We start from the raw sequence: 26309 nt of genomic DNA, 5'->3' as shown, positions 1-26309 counted from the left end.
TAGGACCTTTTTTTATTTTCTCGGTGTATAGGGCGAGCAGCGTTCGTGTTACTAGATCGTGGGATGAGACAAGAGATAAGAGACGAGGCGATTAATCGATTGTCTCGGGAGATTAGCGGGGTGTTGTCCGTGGTCAAGGCCGATCGTAAAGAGATGTATGTAGGAGAGTGCCCGAAGGATCCACAGGACGCGCGCCACGCGACGTGCCGAGTAGTCCTTACCCTGAGTATATGATCTCCTGACACCTCGTCCGGATTAAAGGTCTCCCAAGTCCCATTCTCGAGCAGGGCATCGATCGAGAGGTCGAGCTCCCTCGAGCGATCCCTCGATTTCTGTCGGGAAACGAGATCAGAAGAGAGCTTTCAGTCGGAGTAAGCAGTTCGGTCCGAAATTCAATTTTCAGTCCCCCCGGTCTCTCCAGCCTCCCGAGCTGGACCGTCCGATGGAGGGAGAGGGGAAAAGATGAGAGAAAAAAAACGAAAGATCCCCTGATAAGATACCCTCGAGATCTCCCTGCATCCCGAGGCGAGCCTGGAGAGACTCGCGATTACGACTGCCGATAAGTGACGAGCGATAATTGATAAGCCCGCTCCCCTTCAGGCAGGCCGCGGGAACCAGAGCCCGTGAGAGCGAGAGAGAGAGGAGGAAGCCAAGCTGAGGGCGGCAGACAAAGAGGGAGATACCTTCCCGATGGGACCGGCTCCACTTTTTTCCAGGGGGAGTTTCTCTCACTTAATTATTAAAAATGTGAGAAAAATGGTTAAAAAAAAAAAAATTGCTAAAATTGGGCATCGCAGCTTATCAGGCTTCAGGGGGGTGTGGAGGGGTATAGGGGGTGGAGGACCCCGAAGGGGTGCAGGTGAGGTGCCAAGCCTTCGCCGAGTGCACGGGGAGGCTCGTGCGCGATCTCGCGTGCTCGGATTGGCCCTTTCTCCTCGAGCGGTGCCAGCGATTAGCCGGACCGCGGCTCCAGGGGAAAATTCCTGGCGTTCGCGCTTATCGGGTCTTGGAGTCGGATCCGCGGATGCTGGGCACCTCTCAAAAATTCCGGGGCCATTCCAGGACGTCAGGATTTTTTATAAGGAGTTTACCTCCATTATTATATAAGGGGTTAACCTCTAGACTCACCTGGAAGAGCGGCTCGTCTATGGAGGAGGAGGCTGGGATTCTCACTGAGTAGAACTTCTCCTCGAACTCTGGACCGTGATCGTTGACATCCTCCACTATCACCACGACCCGAGTCGTGGAGTACAGGGGTGGCCTGCCGTCGTCCCTCACGGTGACCTGCGGAGAAAAAAAAAAACCAAGTATTACAACAATTTAACGACATTACAGTCTACTAAAGTTAGAAAAGGGGAATTATAATGTCATTTCAATTTTTTTAATCATTTTACGGGTATCGCGTATAGAGTACGGGAAAATGGGGAAAGTTTAAAGGCACCCTTTCAGCCCGAGTTTAATAACAACCTTGATGCATTTTAAAATGCAGCCACTTATCGACATTCCTCCCAATACCTTACGGAAAACAAATCATGACAATCAAAAGATTTTATCCCTATATGTAAGACAAGAAAAAAAAAAAATTCAATAATAATTCCATAACCCGGACTTTTCATATATTTCCGAATTTTACGTGTCGCCCCATAAGTACCCATCACACCGTGCATTCACCCTCCGTTTAATCCCACTTTAATGCATTTTAATATGCAACATCCCTTTATGTCCTGGATATGAGATCCCCGAATCCCGACTTGGGCTCGTGCACGCTCCCAGCATTCGTCATCCCGAAGGCGAGGCCAGTTCTCCCGAGGGAGTCACAGGAAGAGGGGGCGAGGGGGGGCACATATTGGATACGAAGGTATGCACATCCACATCTTCCTTCTTCCTCGCCAAACCTCGACGTTCCTAGGCCGTTTATCCGCGAGAACTTATCTCAGATCGAGATTCTCCCGTGGGATGATCCAGAATCCGCGGTTTACCCACGTAAGGAGCGCCCCTCCCCCCCACGAAATAAATCCCCCCTCGACTACCCGGGGTAATAACGTTTTATTACGGTCGTTTCCAGGGAATTACTACGCGCGAGAATCGGGATCCTTTATCATTCAGCCGTTCCCCGATATATCCCTGAATCTCCCAGATCACGTCCGGGACCCCCTGGAAGAGGGGGGACAGGGGGGCTCATCGCCATCCCAAACACGCTCTCCTCCTGCGGGACATTTTCCGGTTTTCCAATTCCCTTTTTTTCTCCTCCACCCCTTTCCTCCCTTAAACCGGAGATTCATCTCGTTCGGACGTCCCGCGGATCCGGGAATTCTCCCGGGATGCTCGCAGCATCCGTCATCGTGGACCTGGATTGCGATCCCTCGGGATTCCTTGGCCGAATGGATCACCCTTAATTTCAGCGGCTTCTTTCGGGGGGAGGAGGACAAGGACCTTAGGGGTAATAACTTTCAAAGTCCCGGAGGGCTCCCGAGGGAACGGCTGTTCCCGGCTCCCGAGTTAACCCATATTTTCCCTCCTCTTTCGGGGCCTTCCCCCTCTCACTCTCCCGAACAATTGAATTCCCCGTTAGGTCTTTGTTCGATGCGGATGTAAAATCGGGAACTCCCCGGTTTCCCCTTTCTCCCGTTTTTCGGTGTCCATCCTGTGGGAGTCCTTGAAGGGGGATCCCCACACATGAGGGGATGATTCCATCCCCGCGAATCGTCCTTCGGGATGTATAGAAATGGGATGAAAATACTGGACAATAAAGAATAGCACCCCTTTTTCGATTCTCATTCAAGGCAAAATTAGGTTCGCTGCACGAGGGGATGTTTAGGGAAGTTAGCTCCTCGTTCCCTCCGGAGGGCGAAAATTCCGCACTTTCCCCCCTGGCCCCCAGGGAGCGGAATTGGTTAAAGGACCGAGAGGGGCCTCCTTTAACCCCCGGCCAAACATTGGAAAACGCTTATGGCGCAGCTAACCGGGGAGGTTAAGCGGCAAGATAAACGTTATCCTTTGAGGGTGCACCGACACCCGGGGCTCGTTCCCCCCTCCGTCTTCCGGCCCCTTCGGCCGGGAAATGCACTCCGAGAGGGAGCCTCGAAAAAAGAAAAAAGAAAAATAAAAAAACTCCCTGTAAAACCAAACAATCCAAAAAAAAAAACAGCCCGAAAAATAGAAACCAACCGGAGTAACGAGAGTGGCTCTAATTGCGGGCGATTGTGTCCCTCCCCCCCGGGGGGAATAGGTACACGTTCGACCCCATAAAATCGAGTTTCCCTCGCCACGCTCCCGTGGGAACTCTCCCCTGCCACCCTTGAAACTCCCTCCACCCATCATCCCCTCGATCTTCTATCTCGAAGAAAAAAAAAAAAAAAAATGGAAAACAAAATCCCCGGAAAAATGGAGATCATTCAAGTCAAACATCAGGACCGATAAGTCTCCCTCCGTCCTGGAGCGAGAACATCGCCGAGTCTCCCAACGAATTCGATCCCCATTCGCGAGTCGGCTCTTCCTCGGTACACTTCGGGGCCCCAAGGAATATCAAGTCGTGCGGCAACATCGGGAGTCCCGAGTCTTCCGTATAATGGGATTCGCGGATAAAACGGGGTCGAGAGGGGGGAGATATCCCCCGGAGCAACTTCGATTCACCGGAGGAAAGTTGCCCCAAGAGGCCGCACTTGCGGGGGAAATATACCGCGGAGTATAACTTGGCAGTTCTGGGGCTGGGGGGGTACTGAAGGGGACTGGGGGCGGAATGGTCTTTCAATGGCTCATGATGGTTTCGCGACGGTTTCGGGATGGTATGAGACGGTCCGGAACGATTCCCGTGGGCGCCCTCCCTTTGGGCTCCCTGGGGGGGAGTGCCCCTCTTTTCGCGGAGACTTCTCGTTAGACGACCTTTCGAGGGCGCTACCGAGGATTTCAATTACGTCCACTGGCCGTGAAAGCGGGGGTCTTAGCCCCCGGATCCTCCCCCTTTGCCCTCCCAGGCTTCCCAGGGACTAATTTGTCCGAAGTGGACGGCGAATCGAAGTTTCCCTCCTCCTGTGAGAGGACGAGGAAACAGGGAATTCGCCGAAAAGAAACGGCCAATAGGGGGTGCACCCCCTAACCCCTCCAGGAAACGTAACTACCGATTACCTCTTTCGTTGCCCCCCCAACCTCTTTCCGCACCCAGCAAGCGCGACGCGGGATTTCCGCGCGTTATCGGCCGCTCGCCTCTTCCTCTCATTGTAAACGCTCTTCTTCCAGCTTCCGGGCTTTCTCTCTGTCTTCTTCGTCGATCCTACAATTATCCACTCGGTGGATTAGCGAGGATAAATACGAGGCGGGGAGGGGGCATTACGATAAAGCGTCGCGACGCCTTCCGGAGTCCCGAAAGAGCTCTCAAAGTGGAGGCGAGAGAAAGGGAAGAAGAAGGGAAAAAAAAGAGGCACTCACCCCCGGCGAGCTTCATTTCGCTCCGCTTTTCGAGCGCTTCCTTTTTTTCCTCTATTTCACCCCCTCCCCCCAAAACACACCTTACGAGCAAGTACCCCAATTTCGGCTCGTACATCCTCGCGCCCCTTCGTGCGCCAGGCCAATTCCGCGGGCGGAAACCGCGTCGGAAACGCGGCGATTCCTCCGCCCCCCCCCCCAATTCGCGGTTCGGCGATAAAACTAACCCTTCCGGCGACCCCGAGATAAATCGGCCGGCAATTAACCCGTTAATACCAGCCCTCGGGGGGTTTCCACTCCTTTTTTCACCCCTCCTATTAAACTCCGAAAATAAATCCCTCCCATTCCCGACGCCCCCCTCGCCCCCATCGATGAAGACGGGGACACTTTAAATCTCAAAAGGTTAAGAAATCCGGATTGGCAGAAATAATTTAAAGTCTCCGGAGACTCTCGAAGGAGATTCGGGTCGGCGTAAATTACACGGGGGGGGAGGGGGGGGGGACTAAAAGAGAGAGAGGGGAGACGGGAGTGGCGGCGTTACACGAGTTACGAGGGAAAGCAAGCTGCGTAATTGCGCCTGGTAATAATTGAAAGCCCTCCCCCCTCCCCCCAAAAGTCGTCAAGGCGGTCCTGGGGAACGAGCCGAAACGACGGACCCCCCTTTTCGGCGAATTAAGGCCGAATGAAAGAGGAACTCGGGAGAGAGACGAACTTGGACGGGAAGACTTCCTCCCCCAACGGAAGGAGGGGGCGAGCAGGAGGGGGTGTCACCACTTCTCTAGTGAAGGATTCGATTTTCCGCCAATTTGTCGGATTTCAGGCGCTGAGATGTGAGGGGGGGGATTGGCGGGGGAATGAGGAAAGAGTGCGAAGGGGGTCCCGTGGGAAGAAGTGAGAACGAGGGGGTGGGTGAAGGGGGGCGATTGAGATAGAGTGCTCGGCAGGGCACGTCAGGAGGGGTGCATTCCCGCGAGTTCTCGCGAATTCCCGAGCCTGGCGAATAACGAGGCCGGATCTGCGGGGGGCTCCGGAGGAATGTCAATTGCATAGTTCCGGGGGAGGTGAACCGTCCCTAGAGTGATGCTACCATGGATGAGATGCTGACGAGGCGCGATGTCTCTCGCCCCGTGCGAATTGGCGGGCATTACGTGATCCTGGCGCCCAGGGAAAAATCCGGGAGTCCCGAGGTATGTCCGGAGAAGGGTGGCCGCGCGAGAATGAGGTGAAGGATCGCCGCGATTAGTACGTCCCCGCGAGATACGCCCACCCTTGGGTTACCCTTGGGCCGACGTCGGAGCGGATTTTTTTCAGCGTTCCTCATGAAAGGACGCGCCGATGTTCTCCCGAGAAAAATCCCGTGGGATCGACCCCTTCCGGGGTAGAAAATGGCGAAGTGGCGAATGCCGGGCGTCGAAAGGCCAGCGCGCGGGAACGGAGTAAAGGATCGCCGCGATTAATACGCCCCGAGGGAGACACGCTCCCAGGGGACGGTATTGGTGCTACGTCGGCGGGGATTTTTTACAGCGTTCCTCGCGAAAGGACGCGCCGATGTTCTCGGGAGAGAAATCCCGTGGGGTCGACGGTTTTCGAGGTAAAAAATGCCGTCGCAAAGATTCCCGCGCGCGGGACAGGGTCGAGAGGTCGTACCGGACACCCTTTTCCCGTCCCCTATTTTTCCCTCAATTTTTCCTTTCCCCCTTTCGCTCAAAATCGGAACTCCGGGAGCGGTATCCCGTTGACGGCCCTCTCAGGCTGATTGCTCTGAATAATTCCCGATGGAGGGTCGGCCGGTATCGGGCTCAAAAGAGCGTGCAAATCGGGACCAATCTCTTTTCGAGGAGCCGAAGGGGAGAGAGATCGACGCACAACGAGCGCCGAGCTCCCTCGGGACCCGCGAAAAAAGACTCCTCCTCCGAATTTCATTCGGATCCCGAGGGATGGAACGGGTTCTAAGAAATAGCCCAACTCATATCCCGAGTGATCCGAGATTACCGTCGAAGGGATGCATATTCCAATCGGGACGCCTCTCCTGAAATCCACAGCTCCCCCGGGACCCGCCACCCCGCGTCCCTCCAGGAATTTCGCGAGGAACGGTCCCATTCACGGATACATTTTCGTCCGTTCCTCTTACCCCGTGGGCGCCCTCCATCCAACCCGAATCGGGATTCATGCACCGACCTCTCGAGCGCGCGGCGACGCGGCCGGTTCGCCGCATTAAAAGTGCATTTCCGGCAGGCTCGCTTTCGTCCCGGCTCGGATTTTTATTCAGACCTTTCTCTCTTCAAGCCCGAAAGCCGGGGTGCCGGGGTTCCCGGAGGTTCCCGGAGGTTCGAGAGGGACTCCTCGGCTAGGAGGCGTAAGCGGTTCTCGAGCCTCGCCTCCACCTCCGCCTCTTCGAGGCGAATCGATCGCCGTAAAGGCGCGTCCCGTGAGTGCGAGAGAGACGGATCGCGCGGCCGGCCCGTGAGCGTGAGAAAGAGATCCGACCCCGCGGGGTCCGCGGGGAGGCTTTAACTAACCGGCAATAAAAAAGGCCGCGCGTCCGCGTTCTGTCACATAAACCCCGTAGGAGGGTTCAGGACTCGATAGGATGCTAATTTACAAGCGGGCTCGGTGGTCCACCCCTCCTAACCCCCCATGCCCCCCCTCTACGCAGCCATAAGCCGGGAGTTTCATAACGCGGCACCGAAATAACATCGGGGGGGCATTACCGGCTACGGCGGCATAATTTTTACATATCATTACCGCCCCTCAATTTTATCAGCGAATTAACACCCTCGATCGATCCCTGACATGTCCATGTTGCATAAGAGGGGGGGCCACGTGGATTCCATCCCGTGATTCCGCGTTCCCTTAAAGTAAAGACCGCGATTTGAACACCTTTGACCACGCAACGGAAGGGAAGGACCCCCCGGGGGGTGAAGGGCGAATCCTCTTGCGGGGGGGTCGGTGTCGTCGGCATTAATTCTCCCCCACCAGGGAGGGGGTTTGGAAACGTCGGAGGCCAGCCGCAGGAGAGGTTTGGGGGTGGAGGGTGGGCGGAAGGGGTGCAATTTTCATGAGAATCGGCACTCTAGCGACGGGAACTTGGTCGGTAGTCACGGCGACCAGAAGGGAAGCCCCCCCCCACTCTCGAGTGGCTGAGGACTAGTAGGTGCACGTAGGTGCGTGGAAGTATATATATGTATATATGGAACGGATGTATATAGGGCGAGGAAGAGAGATGGAGAGAAAGGGTACGTAGGACCCCGCTGGGGGGGACGGGGGCGAAGGGGCCGCGAAGACTCCGGAGAATCTCCGCCGACCCCCAGGGGGGTGGAGACTCGTTTAACTCGGTTATAAACACAAACAGCCGTCTTAACGACCACCCCCTGCCTGCCCCCCCCGCAAGGATCTCCTCGTCAGTTCGGCCAGAAACGGGCCGATCATCCCCCCCCATCCTCTCAACGGGTGTCCCGAACTTCCCGGGCCGAACCCCGGGATCGAACTTAGCTCCCGCAACTCCCGCCGGTGGGTGGGGGGCCCCGGGGGTGGAATGTCTCTTCAAGCCGGGACACACTTCGCTCCAAGAACCGAGGGAGGAATCCCAAGTCTCTCCCCGCGAAACTCCGGACTACCGTTATCGCCCCCCGGGCGAGTTTCGGGCTCGGGCGGTTATATTCCGCCCCGGTAGCGATCCTCCCCCCTTGCCCCCGGCACGCAAGAAAAACTCGGAAATTACCTTGTCGAGTGTTCGCGCGAAACACGGGGCGGAGGGGGCAGGGAGGGAGAAGGGTTCGGGGGTAGCATTCCCGCGCGACTAAGTGGTCTCGCCCCGCTTTGTCCCGGTCTCTCTTTTCCTGTCCCCCTGCCCCCGCAACCCACGGAAAATGAAACTTCAGCCTCGTCGCAGCCGTAAATCAAAATGCACCGGGGGTAATTGAGGTGGCGCGGGGTGTGGGGGTGGGGCTCCTCCCGACGAGCTTCATTTTTTCCCGGGGGAGGAAGGGAGATTCGTCGAGTCGCGGATTCCTCTCGTTTTCCTGATTTCATCCGTTTCCTTCCGCCACCCTCTTTTTACCCTCCGCCTCTCGCGGTTCTCGAATTTCTCATCGGCTTCCCGTTGGGGGGAACGTCACCCCCCCCCCCCAGGATCAAAAGGGAGGACGCGATTGCCAGGGCAGATGGGCTCTCCTGTTATCAGTGCCCCGGGTTATCGCCCTGCGTATCCCTTGGGGAGGCTGGCAATCGGGCGAGATGGCCGTCCTGGGGGACTGAGGGGGCAGGTGTATCAGTGGACTGATAACACGCGGGGTGGATATACCCTGTCCGGTGTTCGCGATAAATGGAGCCGTCTCTCCGTGGGACTTATTTGCCGGGATGGGGGGACACCCCCCCGCTCGTCATCGGTCCGGAACCGGAAGTGGCGCGGGAAGCGCCGCCGGAAGTGGAGGCTCCCGTAATTCCGGAGCCTCCTCTCCCTGGGGTGTATACGCGTCGCTATTCCTCTCCATGCATCTATCTCCGAGAGAGCCCCCCCCCCCCACACCCAACTCGCTGGAAATTCGGGAAAGGAATAGGTCTCCTCTCTCTCTCTCTCTCTCTCTCCCTCCTCGAAGTGGGCGCACACATCCGGAGTGCTCGAGCCTCTCTTCGGGGAAATTGGTACACGGTGTCTCTCCGCCACCCGAGGGTGGAAGTGGGGGAGATAAACTCTACGCGGTCCCCGCAGTCCGCGATCCGCAGTACCGGGGTTCCGCCGACGGAATCCCCGCGCCTCGCTCGCGAGCCGTAAAAGCTGGTTTCCTGGATTCCCCCGCCACTCCTTGTTACCTTTCTCAGTCTATATGTGTATAGATGTCTCCGTCCCTCTTTCTTTGTCTCCATCCAAGGCTTGTTACACGGGAGATGCAGGAGAGACGGAGAGAGAGAGTGGTCGATGACGTCCTGCGGGAAATGCAATCCCTCTGTCCCCAGACCTCCCTCACTTTCCGCCATCTTCCGGCCTCGCCCTGAGGAACTCCCCCCTTCTTGACGCCGTCCTTCGCTTTTCAATCTCCCACAGGACGTGATTTCCCGCCGAGCTCGATCCGCGACCGCATCGGATGGGTCTACCCTCTGCGGTGCGAGAGGGAGAGAAGGGGGAGACAATGCATCTAGAGCCACTTTGTTCTCCCATTTTTTGGGTATGTCCCTATTTTCGATCTCCGGAGGGCCGCGATGCGGATCGCGATTTTGAAGAAGTCGATTTCACTATGGGGGAGGCGAGGGGAGGGAAAGACTCGATTGCCTCGATTCCGTTCGGGCGATTTAAAGCCCCGGGTACGCGTACTCTAGACTTTTTAACGACCTCTCCGGACAACACCGGCAACCCAAATAACAACCCTCTAACGTTAAGGGTGATATCGCGTCCAATGGCCGACCGCTTCCCCCGGGATTACAGGTTGCAGCCGATCTCCGATTTTACGGGCTCGGCGTAGCCGAGCGCTCGCGTCGTTTCGCGGCGGAAACGAGGAGTCGCCCCCCATCGGGTCTTTCGCTCTCCCTCGGAGAGAGACCGAACGATCGCCCGCACCCGCGGACTGGGCGCGGGCACTGCGACCTACCTCAACATCCTGTGACGCCCGCATCCTGGCCCGCATTGACGTGTTGCGATAGGTTTCGACGCACTTTGCACCCGCATCCGTGACCCGCATCGACGTGTTGCGACGTGCCTCAACGTAACATGAGGGCGCCCGCATCTCCGACCTGTCTCGACGTGTCTCGAAGGCTCCCGCATCAACGTGCCCGCATCTACGACTCCGCGGCCTATCAACATTCCGGCTACCTTAACGCTCCGCGAGACAAATCGCGCGGTATCCCTCCGGGAGCCCCGTTAGCACAGTGCCCGGGGTCGCGCTTCCGCGACCTTCCCGCGACCTCTACCGGGCTCAAAGTGCCGAGGGCGCGGCACGCGAGGGGTCCCACGGGGTTTCGCCCGCTGCGCGACCGCGGGCCAACGTTGTCGCCGCGCGGCCCGCCGCAATATTCCGCGGCGTAACGACGAATGCTCCTGGGGCGTAACGCAGGTACGTAAAGACGACGGCCGTAAAGCCCTTCGCTCATCTCCGCCTCGGCGAAAGGAGTCGTTTGCTAGTTTAAATCTCTCCCGCCGGTTGCCTGCCATTGTCGAGAGGTAGGATGTAAAAAAGAAGGGGAAAGAAATAAAATCGGGAAAAATTCCCGTAACCCCCTACATCCCATGGGGTGACTTAACCCCCTCAAGCTTTCGTGTCTAGTTATATTAATAATTTCTACCAGGCCGATAAGAATAGGAGAAAGGGAATTTCGAACCGAGGGGAAATTTTTCACTACCGCGCAGACGGTCCCCAGAGTGGGGGGATCGACCCCACGGAGTTTACTCGACACTCGGATAATTTTATCGATACTCCTCCGGGGGGTAGTGCCCCCGGCCATGAATCAACCGGCGATTAATTGCGCCTCGTGCAATCCGTCACTTCTCCGAGGCACTTTGTCCGCTGTTAAAACGTCCGCGTGATCCGGGGTCCGATCCGTGAAAACCACCCTCTGGGGGGATTTTCCCCCTCCTGGGGACCGGCTCCATGACGATATCCAGGACTCACCTCGAGGACGTGCTCCGCCTGGTTCTCGCGGTCCAGCTTCCTCCCGCTGGTGGTGATCAGCCCTGCAAGCAGAATGAGCGGATAAGCCGGGGGAGGCCCATAAAAGTTAAGCCGTAAAAAAATTTCAATATCAAGTATCACGCGCCGTGGGGCATGTAACCCCCTTTTCACCCCCGCCCTCCTACACCCGCCAGGGTGCACCAGCGACGCCCTCCGAGACCCCATCCCCCACGATGCCATGGATGCTCCCGTAGATTCTAGAATAGATTCTAAAGGGGTTCGATGCCTCCGCGAGGTACGATCTGATCGGCAGACCCCCCCCCAAGAGTGCATCATTATTACACCGGGGGGTGGTCCACCCCCTGAAATTTTCGCGAGACCAGCAAAAGCGGTCCCATCGAGAGGAGCCTAGGTTCGTGACCGTCTCGCCCTTCCCTCGTGCCTCTCGACTCCCTCCCCCCACCCGGGGGGAGGCACTCTGCCCCTTTTATTAAAGGAACATCCCAGCAGACGCGCCCTCGAAGAGTCGGCTCGAGAGCCACTCGATGGCGATAAAATCGTCGCCGAGGAAGACAGGAAGAGGGAGAGGAGGCGATCGACCCTCCCTCCCACCTCCGATCGCCCCTGCCCCCGTGGATGTCGCGATATTCGACACCCCTTTCCAGTAAACCCGATTGACTCGTCGACACCTCCGCCGGGAAAGGAAAAGCCGCACCCCAGTGCCGCGGAAAATTATTCCCCGTTCAATCCGTTCGTTATCCGTGGATGACAAAGCCCCCCATTGCCCCACCCCGTCCCCCCCGGGGTGGTGTACCCTCTGGCCGCGCGTTAAGAATTCATCCCGGGGATGCATGGGTGCACTCGCGGGACGCGTGGAGAATTAAAACGCGTCACGGTGAATCGGAACCACCCCCATCCCCCTTTGCCCCCCCGCTCCACCCCCTCTCGACACCTTCGCTGATTACTTGTTTGGTTCGCAATCGGGACTGCGACCGGTTGGTAACGCGATTGTCCATTCGATGGCGGGGGACTGCACCCCCCTACCTACACCTGGAACGGGGTTTTGTCGGGAGCGTGCGTTCCCTCCTGGGGCATGGGGCATGGGGGGAGGAGGGAAATAGAGGGAAAACGAAGGAAAAAAAAAAGAAAAGGAAAGAGGGGGAGGGAAAAAGGATTGGCGGGCTTCCATCGCGCAACTGTGCATTTAAATAATTACTTTCCTCCTCCCTAACCCCCCTTGCACCCCCCGCGAATCCGGGGTCGGTCCGACTCACGGCCGCGCCTCCCAGCAAACTTCGCTATTGGAAATCAAGCTGCCACAGAGTAAAACCAATCACGATATTACTCTCTCGGTAACCGTGCTTTGTGCCGCCGCCCCCCCCCCCCCCCGGCGATCCTCTCGCCGACGGAGCGGACGACCTTTGGAGGGAGGGAAAAAAAAATTGTCCGGGGTGAACCGGAACCCCCCATCGACGTTTCGGGGTCTTTTATCGCCCGTGACTGGCGCGGATTGAGGGAAACATTCGGAAAAGCGGGGAGGGAGATTTTCCTGGCGGGAACAGGTGAGTCGAGGGGAGGTTTCACCTGTCGGGGAAATAATTATCGCGCGAGACTCCAAGACTCGTTCGTGGGAAAATTTTCACGCTGTCCACGGGAACGAATGGAAATTCGGAAAATCGTCGACGAGAGAGCCATCCGAGCACAAACACCCCGACACACATTATCGGCGATCGAGCGAGCTTTGTAGCCGCGCCAATTTTCCGTGGAGGGCCCTTCGCAAGGACCCCCCTCCAGGTCTCCCCCTCCGCCCCCCCGTGACGCTCTGTAAACGAATCGAGCAAAATTCAACGGGACAACCGCTGCCAATCGAAATAATCCGTGGAAATGGCGCGAGGAGAGTAGGAAAAAAAAGAGAGGGGTAAAAAAACGGAGAAAATCGGAGAAATTGATTGTGATCGGGGGGGGTTTCCCGGGGGGAAAGCGCTCCTATCAGGGAAAGCCGGTCTAATTTGCAGCTTATCGCCCCTCGCGAGAGCCTCCCTTTATTAATCGTATAATTATATCGCCCCAGTTTTACCTTACGACGCGAAGCAAAGTGCGCGAAAGGGCCTCCCCCCGTAATCCCCCCCAACGGTTTTTATCGCCCCTCGAGGCACCTTTTTTTTTTTATTTACTTCTTTATTATGCCCGGGCAATCTTCCGATATTGCGGCCGCAGGCGGAGGCGCCCTATTCGCCTCCCCCCAGAGGAACGAATTAACCCACCCCCCCCACTGATTTAACTTCATCCTTTTTATTGTCGATCATAGCGTCGCTTTATTTGCTTTGTGAATTATTCCTTTTTCTCCCTTTATTCGCGGAATATTCATTGAAAGGGACGCACCGACGTTCTTATCACGAATTTGATAAGGCGTCAACGTTGTAGGGGGTTGGGGGTGTTGGGGCCCAGGTTAACGAGCCACAACGGCGCGTCTCCGTTAATTTAAAGAAGGGGATGAAAAAAGGGAGAAATAAAATCCGGGCGCGGATTTTCTCACCCTAGAGGGGGTGGAGGTGGGGGAGGACGCTTTTATCCCCCGTCGAAATCTCTTATCGGGGCTATCGCCCGCCTTTGGATGCGCCTCGGCGTCGGTAAACGAATTTTACTTCGAGCTTCCGTGGACCCCTTGCCACCCCCCGTTGAAATATCAGGGGGAGGTCCCCCAGAATTTTTATTTTCCTCCCCTTGAGTTTTTACTTTACCCCCCGCACTCCATTTTTCATACTTCCGCGGTGTGGGGTTTCCTCCCCCGTCATTTGGGGAATTGCTCGAAGTGCGTTATCACTCAAGGTGCGCCTCCACCCCCCAGGGCGGTGTCAACAAGGGGTGGCTCTATTAAAGATATTTCCCCGAAGCTCTTCCCGACTCTTCCTAGTTTTCCATTTCGTTACTTAAAAATACCACGTTCAAAGTTATCAAGATCCCCTGATAAGGGTGGGAATCAGTGAAAAAGTGCCACAGAAAATTGAGATCCGCGCCCCCTCCACCTCCATTTAGGGAGGCGCCTGGAAATACGTATAAAATAATTGTATGGAAATGTTAAATAAATATAAAGAGAGGCTTTCCACCCTCCGCTTTTCATCTCTCGCCACAGGCATTCCGAGACTCTTTGACTCCATTTTTGACCCTCCCTCTGGGTTTCCACCCCCGTAACATTTTTCCAAAGCTCCCCGTAATTGCGAGGGTCGCGGGGAAATATGCCGCGCGTTTTGTTTTCCTCGTGGGGGGAAATAATTTCCCCTGCGCCGAGGGGTCGTGTCGCTTATTGAAAATTCCACCCCCGGTGGAATCGGGCGAATTTCGAGTAGTCCATTTCCCCTGGAATTTTTTGCTTTCTTTCGCTTTATCCTTCTTCTCTCCGTTTTCGCGGCTCGTTTCCTCCTGGAGCAGTCGCCGGGCGTAATGGCACCCCTGGTAAATATCGTTAGCCACCCCCGTAACGTCAGGGCGTCGAGCGGGTACCGCAATATGGTTTCATAAAAGGCTGCGGAACGGCCCTCGGCAAGGTAAACGCCGACGCGGTCCTCTCTTACGAGGGGAATATCGGATTCCGGGTTTTCAGAGAGTCCAAAAGTGGGTGACAACCCTTTGTGACGACTCTTGGCGGCAGCAACCCCATGTGACGTCGCTGAGTGACAATTAGTGGCGTTAACGCGCGGTGATAAGATTCCATCATTCCCGTGATTACCCAACCTCTCGTAGCGCCAAAAAATTCCAATCATTCCCGAACAACATAAATTTCCTAAGGGATCTCCCTCGAGTTCACCGCCCCCATATCGGGGGGGAAATACTCCCCCCTCCCCCCGTCATTGATAAACCGCGAATCACGCTGAATGACGGAGCCTTTCTCGATAACCCCCATGACATCCGCAACCGATACGATTAATTGGCGTAATTGCGAACAACTTCCGCTCCGATTTTCCCCTGAAATTTTCTGATAAGCTCCCACCCCCGGAAGCAGCGCCTCTTTAATTTTTCCCGTTCTTTCTCAATTCTTTCCTTCTTTTGAGAAACCCTCCCCCTTCCGCCCACTCCAGGCGAGATGAGGAAACTTTTGTACGGACCAGCCGGAAGACGTCGAATGCATTCAACGGGGCGTCGGAAAAGGAGCTTACTGGGGGGAGGGGGTATTCGCTCCAATTTCCATCGATGCACCTGTCGACATTTTCTTCGGTACCCTGTTAATTAGACGACCCCTCGGGGGAAATTTCCTTGCATTTTCCTGGAGACCATTTATTCCCCACGCCCTATTTAAAGAGCCCAGGAAGTCGCCGCGATTTTTTTCCCTTAATTTCTTCTTCCCTTTTTATGGCTTTCTATTGAAACGGAGGGATGAATTACCGGTAGTAGAATTTATGAGGAAGTATCCTGCGGGATTTCCACTGCTGATGGAGAAGGTGAGTCGCTGCTCGGAGACGTCCCTGTCGAAGGCTGTTATCTGGAGCACGCTCACCCCCGCGGCCGAATTTTCCGGCACCGAGGGGTAGTACACTGGCTCCTCCGTCAGGGGGGTGTTGTCGTTCTCGTCCTCCACCTCCACGTACACCTGGGGACACAGGGGTTGTTGAGCCTTCGACCCTCGTCTCTTAAACGGGGGGGTGAATCTCGACGTGGGGATTGCTCGATTTAATTTTTATGAAAAAAAAAAAAAATCGAGTGATTTAACGACAAATCATGAAAATTAATCGTTTAACGAGAAATCATGAAACAGTGAGGGATTTAACAGATGGCGAAACATTGGATTATTTCAAAGAAAACATAAAACGTTGAGTTATTTTTCAGGTCATGGAATATCGAATTAATTGAAAATTTAATACATGGATAATTTCATGAAAGTCAGTAAATACTGAAGGTAGTCACTGGAATCATGAACACTGGGAGGTTTGCAGGGGTGTGGTGATAAAAAAAAAAAATAGATAAATGTATTGTTCGTAAGTTCGTTAGAGGTGATCGCTGACGAGGGATGATTTTGGATTTGGGGAGCACTTTCGACCGGCTTGGTAAAAGGCCTCCTCTGCGATGCGCATTATAAGGCACTCCGAGGAAGATTGTCTCCGTATACAATGCAGTTAGCAGGTCATAACGGGGCTGGCAGTTCCAGGGTAATAGCTACAAGGGTTGCGAGGGTGATTTACCTGTAACTTGGAGCTCAGAGGAACGACCCCGTGGTCCTGGGCGTAAACGCTCAGCCAATAGCCTCTTTTAGTCTCGACGTCGAGGACGGCGTTGGTCCTTATATTTCCTGCAACAAAGGGTAAAAGGGGACGATTACCAACGGTACTTTGGCGATTATCAAGAGTACCCTGACAAAAAAAATTACGGCATCATAGGCGTCCTTAACTCCTAACGAATTTCTTTTTCTCTCTACCTGAAGATTTACGAAATATTAATTCAGTCTCGGTAGAACAATGAATGTACCCCAAAGTGAATATAGGTTTCAATGCGAGAGTTGAAATTGGCACAACGACGAAATTAATTATTTATAGTCCCGATAATTATGGAAATTTTAAATTCCATAGAGGGGCGAGGTAGATCGATGTTGAAAATTTTTTTCTCGATATCACTGTTAAAAAAAAAGAAAATGCTTCGAGACAGTCACTCATATTTGTCCGTTGAGACAGCCGAGTTTGTGGATTATTTTCTTACAGACGTTTCTCCGGAAATTTTAAATACGCGAAGGGGGTGGATGCCCCTCAGGAGGATCTCTCAGATCGGGGCGAAATGGCCCGGGGGTTGTTGGCGAATCGCCAAGCGAGCTGCCAACCCGGGGAGCAAAACAGGGAGCCCGATGTCGGGATGCTTCTTCCGGCCCCCTCGGAAGAGGGGGTGCAAAACATCCCCGCCGACGTGGGGGGGGAGGGGTGGCATCGCTTCCGGTTAAAAGCCCGTCGGGGTTTCTTCGGCTCGTTTGACATCTCCCGATCTCCTCCCCAGGGAAAGGGGCGTTTAAACGACGGGGTTTCTTTACGGCGTGCGATATCGACTGCAGCTCTTCCCCGAGGGGAATGAAAAGGGGGAGAAGGAGTAAAAAAATATCGGCAAAGAAGGGAAATCGGGGAAAACGAGTAAAGGGCCATCCCCTTTGCGAGGGTGTTCATCAATCATGAGATCCAGCCCGATTATTCCGGAGTCGCGTGTCCCTTTGAGGGGGGGTGAAAGAAGACGAAGGGAGCTGAAGTTTCGCCCGAAGAGGGATGAAGGGGTTAAAGCACCCCCGAAGAGATGCGCGGGGGATGAAGACTCGTCCACCAGAGAACGTAGACAGAATAACCACCTCTTCGACTTCACCCCGCCGACGAATCGCGTCTTCGGACTCTTCTTCGCGGAAAAGCCACCCCCCCTCTGTTTTTCCACCCCCAAGCTAACTTCCACCGGGAAGGGGTGGTTCCTCTTCGGAGCTCGCCAATTTACGGTAACGAGGCTCGTTGACTCTCCCCGTCCCGGGGAAGGGGATGCAAAGAAGGTGATCCCCATTTTCATGCATTTTTTATAATCCTTTATACACAATAAAGAGACTCCATGCCCCCCCTTCCCCGGAGGGGGTCGATCGGAAGGAGGTGCAATTTTCCACTCCCGTTTCCTCGGAGTAAACGAGACGTCAAAAGGGTGGAGGTGCCGACAAAAGACGACGCCGGATCCATGGGTGGGGTAAGTCTGGGGGGGGGCGGGCGGGAGGGAGGGAGGGAGCAGAGAGCGTCTGCTTCTGGAGGCGGCAAAAGAGAGGGAGAGAGACGGACTCTCGTATTTTACCCTATGCAAATTCAGCCCGAAACGGCCGCGTCGAGTGAACTTTTCCGGCACTCCCGTAAAGGTAGGGAGGGAGGGAGGGCACGGGGGGGGCGGAGGAAGGAAGTAGAAGGGGTGCATGCCCAGAATTTACATACGCACCGAGGTATCAGGTGCATTTCGCCTAGCCAGTTTTTCGCCCCCTGAGACACGCAAATTCGGGTTTAACGACGTACCCCCTGCCGTATGGGGGCGGGGGTGAAATCCCCCGGGGGAGTCGCACCCCCGAGTCGATACTCCTTGGCAAACGGTGCCTGGCACGAGCTCGCCACCCCCCCCCAGTAGGGGGTGGAAACTCTCCTTTAGCTTCGACCCCCTTGCCTTTCCGCATCCTCGCGTAGGAAAGTCACCCCCCAAGAGGAGGGGCGGGGGCGGGGTGGGTCAATCCCGATCACGACCAACAAAATCGAAGAAGTACCCCTGGAGTAGTTTCTTAGTTGTTTAAGCCCCCTTCTTGAGAAGGGACACGGGGGTAGTAAAGCCGTTAATGGGGCACCCCATCCCTTCCCCCAACCCCGGAATAAATTCAGAGACGATTAGAACGGCATCCTAAATGACTCCCTCTGAATCCCCTCCCTCCCCTTCGGGAGGAGAGGATGAATTTCGGAGTCGAGATTTCCACGGCGGAAAATTATACCGGGCGAGTCGATCGCCGAATTCGCGATCGGCGCGAGCAATCGTCACCCCCTGTTGAATGGGGGTTGGGGGGATGGGGGGGGGGACTATTAACGCGGCGCATCACGCGGCCCAAATTACGGGGTTTAATGTCGGAATTAAGCCGCGTCCGCAACACGGTCACGCCGCAAAGTTAGTGAATAATTCACTGGTGTCCCCCCCCCCCCCATGGCGGGCCGCGCCCCGGGAATTATGCGGAAATAAATGATTCGCCGCACCCCCGGCCGCCCTTTACGGGCGCGTATTAACGCGTATCCCGCGCCCCGACCGGACGGGCGGGACGCGCGCGGTTCCGCATGCGGCTCGCGCTCGCGGGGCATCGATCGCGGCCGCCGGTACTCGCCGATAAATCCGCGCCGGGTTATCGCGCGGCCCGCCGCGGAAACGCCGGCCCGACAAGTTGCGGTTACAATGCCGGAAGTTTTCCGCGCGCGGCCCGGGGGCGGGGCGGGGCGATTTACGGGCGCCCTTCTTGCGAAACTGCCGCGCGTAATTGAGATGCTATCGCGCGGGGCGAAGGGCGGAGGGACTCGGTAGAAAGTCGAGGGAATTTTGAAAATCGACCGAATTTTCGGCGCGGTCGATCCGCGCCGATAATCGATCGCGGTGGCACGAGAGTACGGATGCATCTGCGCCCCGAGAAAGGGGATGCGGAATTCCGGCGGATTCTTTTTTCCCGGCGCTGAATCGCCAATCGAGGGCCAACGGGATTCCGGGAGCGTTTCGAGGTCCCGGGGGAACCGCGGAATCCGCGACCTGTAGATGCCACCGATTCTACCGTGACGTCGTTCCCTTTTCCTGGATTCGAGCTATCCCCCTTCGACTGGAGAAAACAGGAGTTCTTAGGCTCTCCCTCGGGAGAGTCGACCGCTTTATCCATTAACGGGGATATATTTATCGGCAGCCTCGCGGGGGGTAACGAATGGCGGAGCCTACCGCGGTATCTCCCGCTCGGGGGTTGGGGGGCGGAAGGGGGCGAACCCAATTCCCATAACTCTCCTGGAGGATGGATGGCCAGGTTCCTTCCCGGTCCCGGGAACCCAGACAGAGATCGGCGCGAGTCCCGGAGCCCGTTCGTCTTGGTCCCCGGAGTCATCCAGGGGGGTTCCCGCTATCCAGACCATCCCTCGGGATCTAGGTACCCGAACGAAACTGAACTCCCTCCCGAGGGAAGGGTGCCGATGAATGAGCTCGATTTAGGGGGAAAAAGGGAGGGGTTACGTAAAAATCGATCTGGATTCCAGGTCCCGAAAGATGGCTCTCCAGGTTTCCATTCTACCGTCCTTCGGGATCCTTTCAAGGACCCTTTGGAAGGCTTCCTCGCCCTGTCCTTATAATTTCGAAGGACTCGGCGATCGGACCAGTCCTGGAGTCCCGATCCCTGCTACCGTCAATTAGAGCGTTCCCTCGGGAGACCGGGTCCCTCTTCGAGGTCGATCCGAAAACAGTTCCGGGACTCCTCGCGAGTAGCTTTTTGCGAGGAGTGGGTCATAAATTTTAATGCCTTCCCTCCGCACCTCCGGGAACCCTCCCTCGAGGGTTCTCTCTGGGAGAGGGTGAAGAGAGAGACGCCGCTATACGGGAATATGGGAGAGGGAGAGAGAGGGAACCATCTCGACTCCGTCGACGCAGGACGAAATCCGTCGTCCTTCTTGCGTCGCGTTACACGCCAGGGGCGGAACTGCGGGACGTCGCTCGTTCCCGCGGGCACTGGGAACCAGGAACCGTCGACGCTCTCCGTCCTGACGGACGAGGCATTGATTTTCAATGACGAGCGTGACGGTGCGTCGACTCGTCGCGGGGGGTAACGTTGACTTTTATATCGACGTCGGGGCCGTCGACGAGGCTCGTTAATCGTCAGTCGTCGGATCGACGGAGACGGCGACGAGTGCGGAAAAAAAAAATCTCTGCTCTCACATTTGCAATTTCGTTGAATTTTAGACAATTCCAGACATTTGTTTACGTTATATTACCGATATCGCGGATTGATAATTGAGACTCCCGTAGAAAGAAATTCGACGAATGAAATGCGAACCGCACGCGTCGGATCGACGGAACCGAGGCCGAATTTCCGCAAAATCTATATATTTAATTACAGTTGATTACCGATATTGTGAAATGATAAGAGGCAACATGGAGTAACGGATCCCGTGAATCGCGATATTAAACGCGATGTCAACCTCCGAATTTCCCTGAATTTTCGTTAAATCCCCCACAATTAAATTGTAATTTGTTATCAATATTTGCTCATTGATAAGAGGCATCCCGGGGGAAAGGATTCCGTGAACCGCGGAAATGAACGCGAGTCACGTCGGACCGCTGTAGACGACGGACAATAAAAAAAGGAAAAATTGCAAATTCCTCGAACTTTCGGAAATTCTCATTTTATTGCCTGTCCCAAATATCGCGAATCCATGAGAAGCTTTTCATTGGGATAAAAAAGCATCTCGCAAACCGCGCAAATTAATCGCGACTCGCCGAGGCCGCTAACTGCAACTGCAGTGCATTGTGCAGTACTTGCAGCACATTGCAGTGCCCCGAGTACTTGCAGCAGAGTCGCTCAGTGTGCCCAGCTCAAAGGGGAAGCCAACGGAAGCCCGTTTAATCGCGGCGCGAGTATTAGCCCGTCTCCAGTTCCTGCGGGAAGACGCCTTTGGCGTTCCCTCGGGACAGCGGGAACGAGTTGGGCCAGGTCAGGGCAGTCCCGGGATCAAGACGAACGATCGCAGCCAGGTTCAGGTTAGCCCGGTTTCGGTCGTCCCGGAAGCGGATCCCGCAGGAATTACGGGACCCCGATTCCCTCGGGAATCCCTCTTCCGGGAAAGACCGTGGCGGCTCGTAGTACTTGCGTCCCGCTCCAGAAAGTCGGAGGAATCTCCCGAAGATTCTCCCAGGGTCCGAGGGGTTCCCGCGGAACTCCCAGGGAGGCCTTGGAAGAGGAGAGGTCCTTAGAAAAAAGTGGGTCCAAGGAATTCGACGGGGATCGCCCAGGAATCCCGGGTTCCCTTTCTCTCGTCTTATCGTCCTTATGTCGCGACACCGGAGATCGGGAATTCCGGGAATGCATCCAGAAAAATTCCATCTCCCGGATCTGACGCGAAATCGCGGGATTTCGGATCGGGTTCGGAGGCTGTAGGGCACCTGTCGCACCTGTCGCTCCTCGAATTTAACCTGCACTGAAGGAAAAAAAAAAAATAGAAATTCATTGACCCACAGAAATATTTTGTTAATTTGAAGAGTAATTATTTTACTCGAATGAACTCCAATAAATTGTGACAATTCCCTTGGAATTATGACGATCTGAGTTCGAGTCGCGAGGCTCGAAAAAAAATCTGACCGATAAGAGCACCGCGACGGGATATCGTAACTATCCCGAGGGAAGACTCAGGAAAGTGCAGAGAGGTGCAGTAACGAGTCGGGAAGTCTGCAGAACCGCCATTTAATTTCCCTCGTTTCGAGTTCGTTTCAACCCCCCTCTTATCAGGAACCCCCTTCAAGGTATCCCCCCAACCACCCTTGAGCCCCGTTTCGCATCTTTCACCTCTTTCTCGCGGGAGAACGGCGAAATATAGATATAAAAAAATCTCCCTGGTCAGGGAGGAAGGTTTCTAAGATCGGGAAGAGGGAGAAGGGGGTGAAAAAAAAATATATACGCCCTCGTTTCCAGGGGGTTCAGTAATTTATGGGAGAGTTCGCCGGCCTCGGGGCGATCGAAGCCGCCTTTAAATCAGCCGATCGTGGCCGGGCCCCATCCATAATTAATAAACGATCCGTTCCGTCAATGGACGTGCCGAGGGTCGTTAAGTCTACCCCCTTCAACCCTTTCCCCATGGCGTGCCATGAGGTGGCCAACCCCGATGCGGCGAAACACGCGATGCGAAGTATCGCCCTTATCAACGCGAACGCGGATTGGCTTCGGGCTCGAGAACTCGAGAACTCGAGAGGCACCGACACGTCGGACGGCCCCGGGTAACGAATGTATAACGAATACGTAACGAATGTGTAACGAACGCGTAACGCCGCCCGTGTAACGGCGAGATATACGCGCGACGTCCCCGCGCCGGAAGCGCGGCAGAAACGCGAGGACTGGACGCGGAATTTATAGAATCTAGGGGAAAATAGGGTGGACGCGCCATGGGAACTATGGATACGACCTAGGGCAATCACGGTGGCCTTGAGAGGCTAAGTGATAAGGGGTTCCTTTATACGTCTGATAAAAATGGCAAATCGTGACGTCAGGTGAAATTAATCATGACGTCAGGTGGAATTATGTCGAGTGATTACATCGCGAGATTAGGTGAAATCGTCACCTCGAGTAGTCGGATCACGACGACAGGTGGAATCGTCAAATCTCGAAGTAGGATTAAATCGCTCGGGTAAAATCACTAAATCATGACATAGGATCGAATCATCCCGGTAAGTCGGCAGATCGAAATCAGGTGTAATCGTCACGTCAGGTAATCGGATCATGACGTCAGGTGAAATTGTGACGTCTAACCCTCCCCCGCTGTCAAGAGACCGAGTATACTTCTCGAAGGCGCATAATCGCCTTATCCCGATTTTCCGGGAACGCGTCACAGGGATTCCCGGGTATCCTCGGGGTTGGAGGGTTTCGACCCCCAGCCCCCCCAAACCCCCGGGATATAAAAGCCAACGAAGACTCGCCTGTTTGCCGCGGTCTGAGGTCCGCGTCAAAGGCCCTAATGGAGTTAGGCGGCTGCCTCCGCGTTGCAAAACAGCCTTTGCCCACCCCCGATCGACCCGGGGGGAGTCGCCCCCGACTTTGGGGTGCAAACGAGCCGGCGCCCCTTCCCCCCTATTTCCTTTGTGCGGTGAAAATTGGCCGGACGCGTGCACCCCTCTTATCCCTCTCCCGAACGTCGCGTCTCATTTTTCATATCAATGTAAATTTTCTTCCTTACCCGAAAAAAAAAAAAAACGAATTATTATATTTTCTAACAATCCATCGGTAAACGTAACAATATTTATATATTAATTTCTTAACTTTTTATGCGTATGGAATTCTTGCCCTTAAGGTATGTAAGATGTCGAGCAGTTGAGATATCGCGTTATCAGGGCGAGCTCCAAAATTGTACCGAGATCCTTTCCAAGTACATCTCTCGGTACTCGGTCTTGGGCACTCGAGTGCAGCCAATTATACCGGCTCTCGATATAACGAGAGACCGGACTCTTCTTGGCCCCTCCTGGACCAGAGAGAGAGCCGGGAAGAGAGGAGGGATCGGCGCAAGGTGCGATCGAGGTCGATCGGCCGACTCAGCTGATCCAGGCGGTCGCCTTCTCTCTCTCCCGCTCACGGCGTTCGCATCTCTCCGTCCTTCTTCCTCCGACCCGGAGACTCGAGAGCCTCTAGACGAGAGAGCGAAAGAGACGGTGAATTTCCTCTCTCCTCTTCGGATATAGAGGAAGGAGAGCCAGAACCCCCAAAGTCGGAAATGGGCGCCGAATCCTCGGGAAGACTCCGACTTCCGGACTTCCGGTCGGGTCGACCTTGGCTACCGGAAGTCGGATGCCGAGGGCCGTCGCGTTCTCATTTAAACCGAGAACGAGAGCGACCCTCCAGATGCCGTCGAGACGTACATAAAAATGCAGACGAGGACGGGGTGTACTTCCGGGTCCGCACCGGATATCGCACATTTCTGTCGGCGTTGCTCGACGGTGGTCGTCGTTACTCGCCGTTACTCGCCGTTATTCCTCGTTACTCACCATTACCCGCCTCTACTTAAAAAGGTGGCTCGCCGACTAAGAGGCGCAAGAGGAAGAGGGACGAGGCCATACTTCCGGATCCCACGACGGATAACGCGCCTCGCCGTTACTCGCCGTTACCCGTCCTCCAAGGTGTGCGCGAAACGGGGTAAGTTTGCGCGGTTTAAGGAGCCCTCCCACCCCCTCACCCCCGTCGCGAGCCTACGCGGTCCTCGCGGGGCAAACGAGGAAGTCTCCGTTTAATTTCCTCCCGGTCGGCTCCCGAGGGAGCTAAACTCTTCCCGGGATCCGCTAACCGCTTTACCGGGCCATTACCGAGCCGCGGAATTTTCCGCACGCGGATTCCACCCCGGAGAGTTCCGCGTTTACTCGGACCCTCCCGAGGGAGCCTCCGGGACTCCCTCGGGGGAGGTTCCCGAGTTTGTCCCGGCAATTCCGGGAGACGGATATTCCTCGGGGAATCCTAACTTTTGGATACTCCACGGAGGGAACTTCCCTCCCACGGGAATCCATCCCTTGGGATGGGGGAAAAAATTAGGAGGGAAAAAGAAATATGGAAAGGGGTGAAATCTAGGAGCGATCTCGCAAGTAGGGATTTCCGTTCTCCGGGCGCGTTTTCCGCGCCTCCGCGAGCGGCCTCGACGAGCACTCGTCGGCCACTCCTGCGGAGGACCTCGTCGAGGGGGTGGAAAGTGCCGACCTCTCGCCGAGCGCCCTGGGGGTGGGGGAAACCACCCCCTTCTCATTGTTCCGGAAAAGGGATGCAGTCCGATGCGACTTTGTCGAAGGAAACCCCGGAAGAGCCGGCGCAACCCGAGACGCGAAACCCCGCGCGGCTTAGGGGCCGCGGAAACCGCAACGGAAACCGCACCCCCTCGCGTCCCCGTCGCGCGTGTGTTCGAAACCCTCGCACCTGCGTTCCTCGGAATATCCTAACAAACCGGAGAAAAGGATCTTAAATGTGAAATAAAAAAAAAAACTAGGCGAAGATAAACGAGCGTCACGAAAAATCCGGAAAAGCACCTGTAATATTAACAACGCACACATAAAATTAAAACGCGAATTGACATGAAAAAACGAATTCTAAAATTGTACAGATCGCGAGGGGGGAAACGCAAACCACGACTATACCTAGTAACAATATACAAATTCCTGTAATAATGATGTCCACACCCCCGTTAATTAAATCAGTAATACACACATCCCCACGATAATAATATTCACATCCCCATTGTTCGTAAAATGAGTAGTAGGCACATATATTAATAAATATAGAGGTGGGACGCGAGGTGACGCGAAACGGCGAGCTCCGAAATCGCAAAACCGGGGAGGGAGGAAAGTCGAGCCTCGCGGCGGATTCCGCACGCGATGCAGTCCGCAAAATGGAGCCGGGAGCCGCCGAGTGGAGGCCGCATTAGTCGGGGCCGAAACTGCGGCGCATAATGGCACGCAGACCCGCCGAGGGAATAATTTGGCGCAGTTTCGCGCTGCCCCTTCGGGGTCATCGGAGAAGGTCCGACGAGGCTTCGCCCTGGGGGGTCGTCGAACTCGCGCGTGCACTCCGCGAGCTGCACCCCCTGCAGGTGCACGCGAGCAGGTGCATAAGGGGTGCGTGCCCGGGGAAGGGGGAGGGGGATCCAGCCGCAGTGATACGCGCGACAAAGGGACAGTTCAGAGGGGATAAAAGCTGCCCTCCATTATCGCGCCTCGAGTTCCCTCATTTCATTGTTGCACCCCCCTTCCCTTCTTATGGGGATCGGCATTTTTAAAGAATTTTCAAGAATTTTCAATCTTGCAGGGGAGGAGGATTTTTATCGAGGGGTAACGTAACAAATCGACGTACCTTTCCCTGTTTAGGTTAGGTTCGCAAATCTGACCGCCCACGTCGTGTATAACGTACGAGGGATGACTTTTGCGCAATTTCGTAGTCGGCGCGGTTCGGGCTGATAACGGGGCGATTAAATCGAAACCGCTTGACAAATCCTCCGGCGGTCCAGATTAATCCGGCCCGAAAACGGAGGGGGGGTGGGGGATCGACCGATCGTTTGCAGGGAAAGTGAC

General features: G+C 55.3%; 1 protein-coding gene across 6 annotated transcripts in view; it reads right to left on the bottom strand.

The window, feature by feature from the left end:
* Positions 1-26309, bottom strand: part of LOC105699470 (fat-like cadherin-related tumor suppressor homolog) — a 100850-nt gene that overhangs the window by 20780 nt on the left and 53761 nt on the right. For 4 of the 6 annotated variants that reach the window (XM_012424483.1, XM_023434139.1, XM_023434142.1 and 1 more), the window contains exons 3-7: positions 16199-16305; positions 15405-15609; positions 11025-11086; positions 1129-1284; positions 222-332 (exon numbers count right to left, since the gene is read on the bottom strand). In XM_012424483.1, the coding sequence (XP_012279906.1) occupies positions 222-332; positions 1129-1284; positions 11025-11086; positions 15405-15609; positions 16199-16305 (641 nt within the window). The remainder of the gene's footprint in view (positions 1-221; positions 333-1128; positions 1285-11024; positions 11087-15404; positions 15610-16198; positions 16306-26309) is intronic. The other 2 variants (XM_023434141.1, XM_023434143.1) reach the window with 1 other exon arrangement.

This window comes from Orussus abietinus, unplaced genomic scaffold (assembly GCF_000612105.2).
Source record: "Orussus abietinus isolate OABI.00-Male unplaced genomic scaffold, Oabi_2.0 scaffold8, whole genome shotgun sequence".
Classification (NCBI taxonomy): Eukaryota; Metazoa; Arthropoda; class Insecta; order Hymenoptera; family Orussidae; genus Orussus; species Orussus abietinus.
Note: the sequence above shows the minus strand (reverse complement) of the source record. Positions and strands in the feature narration are given on the sequence as shown.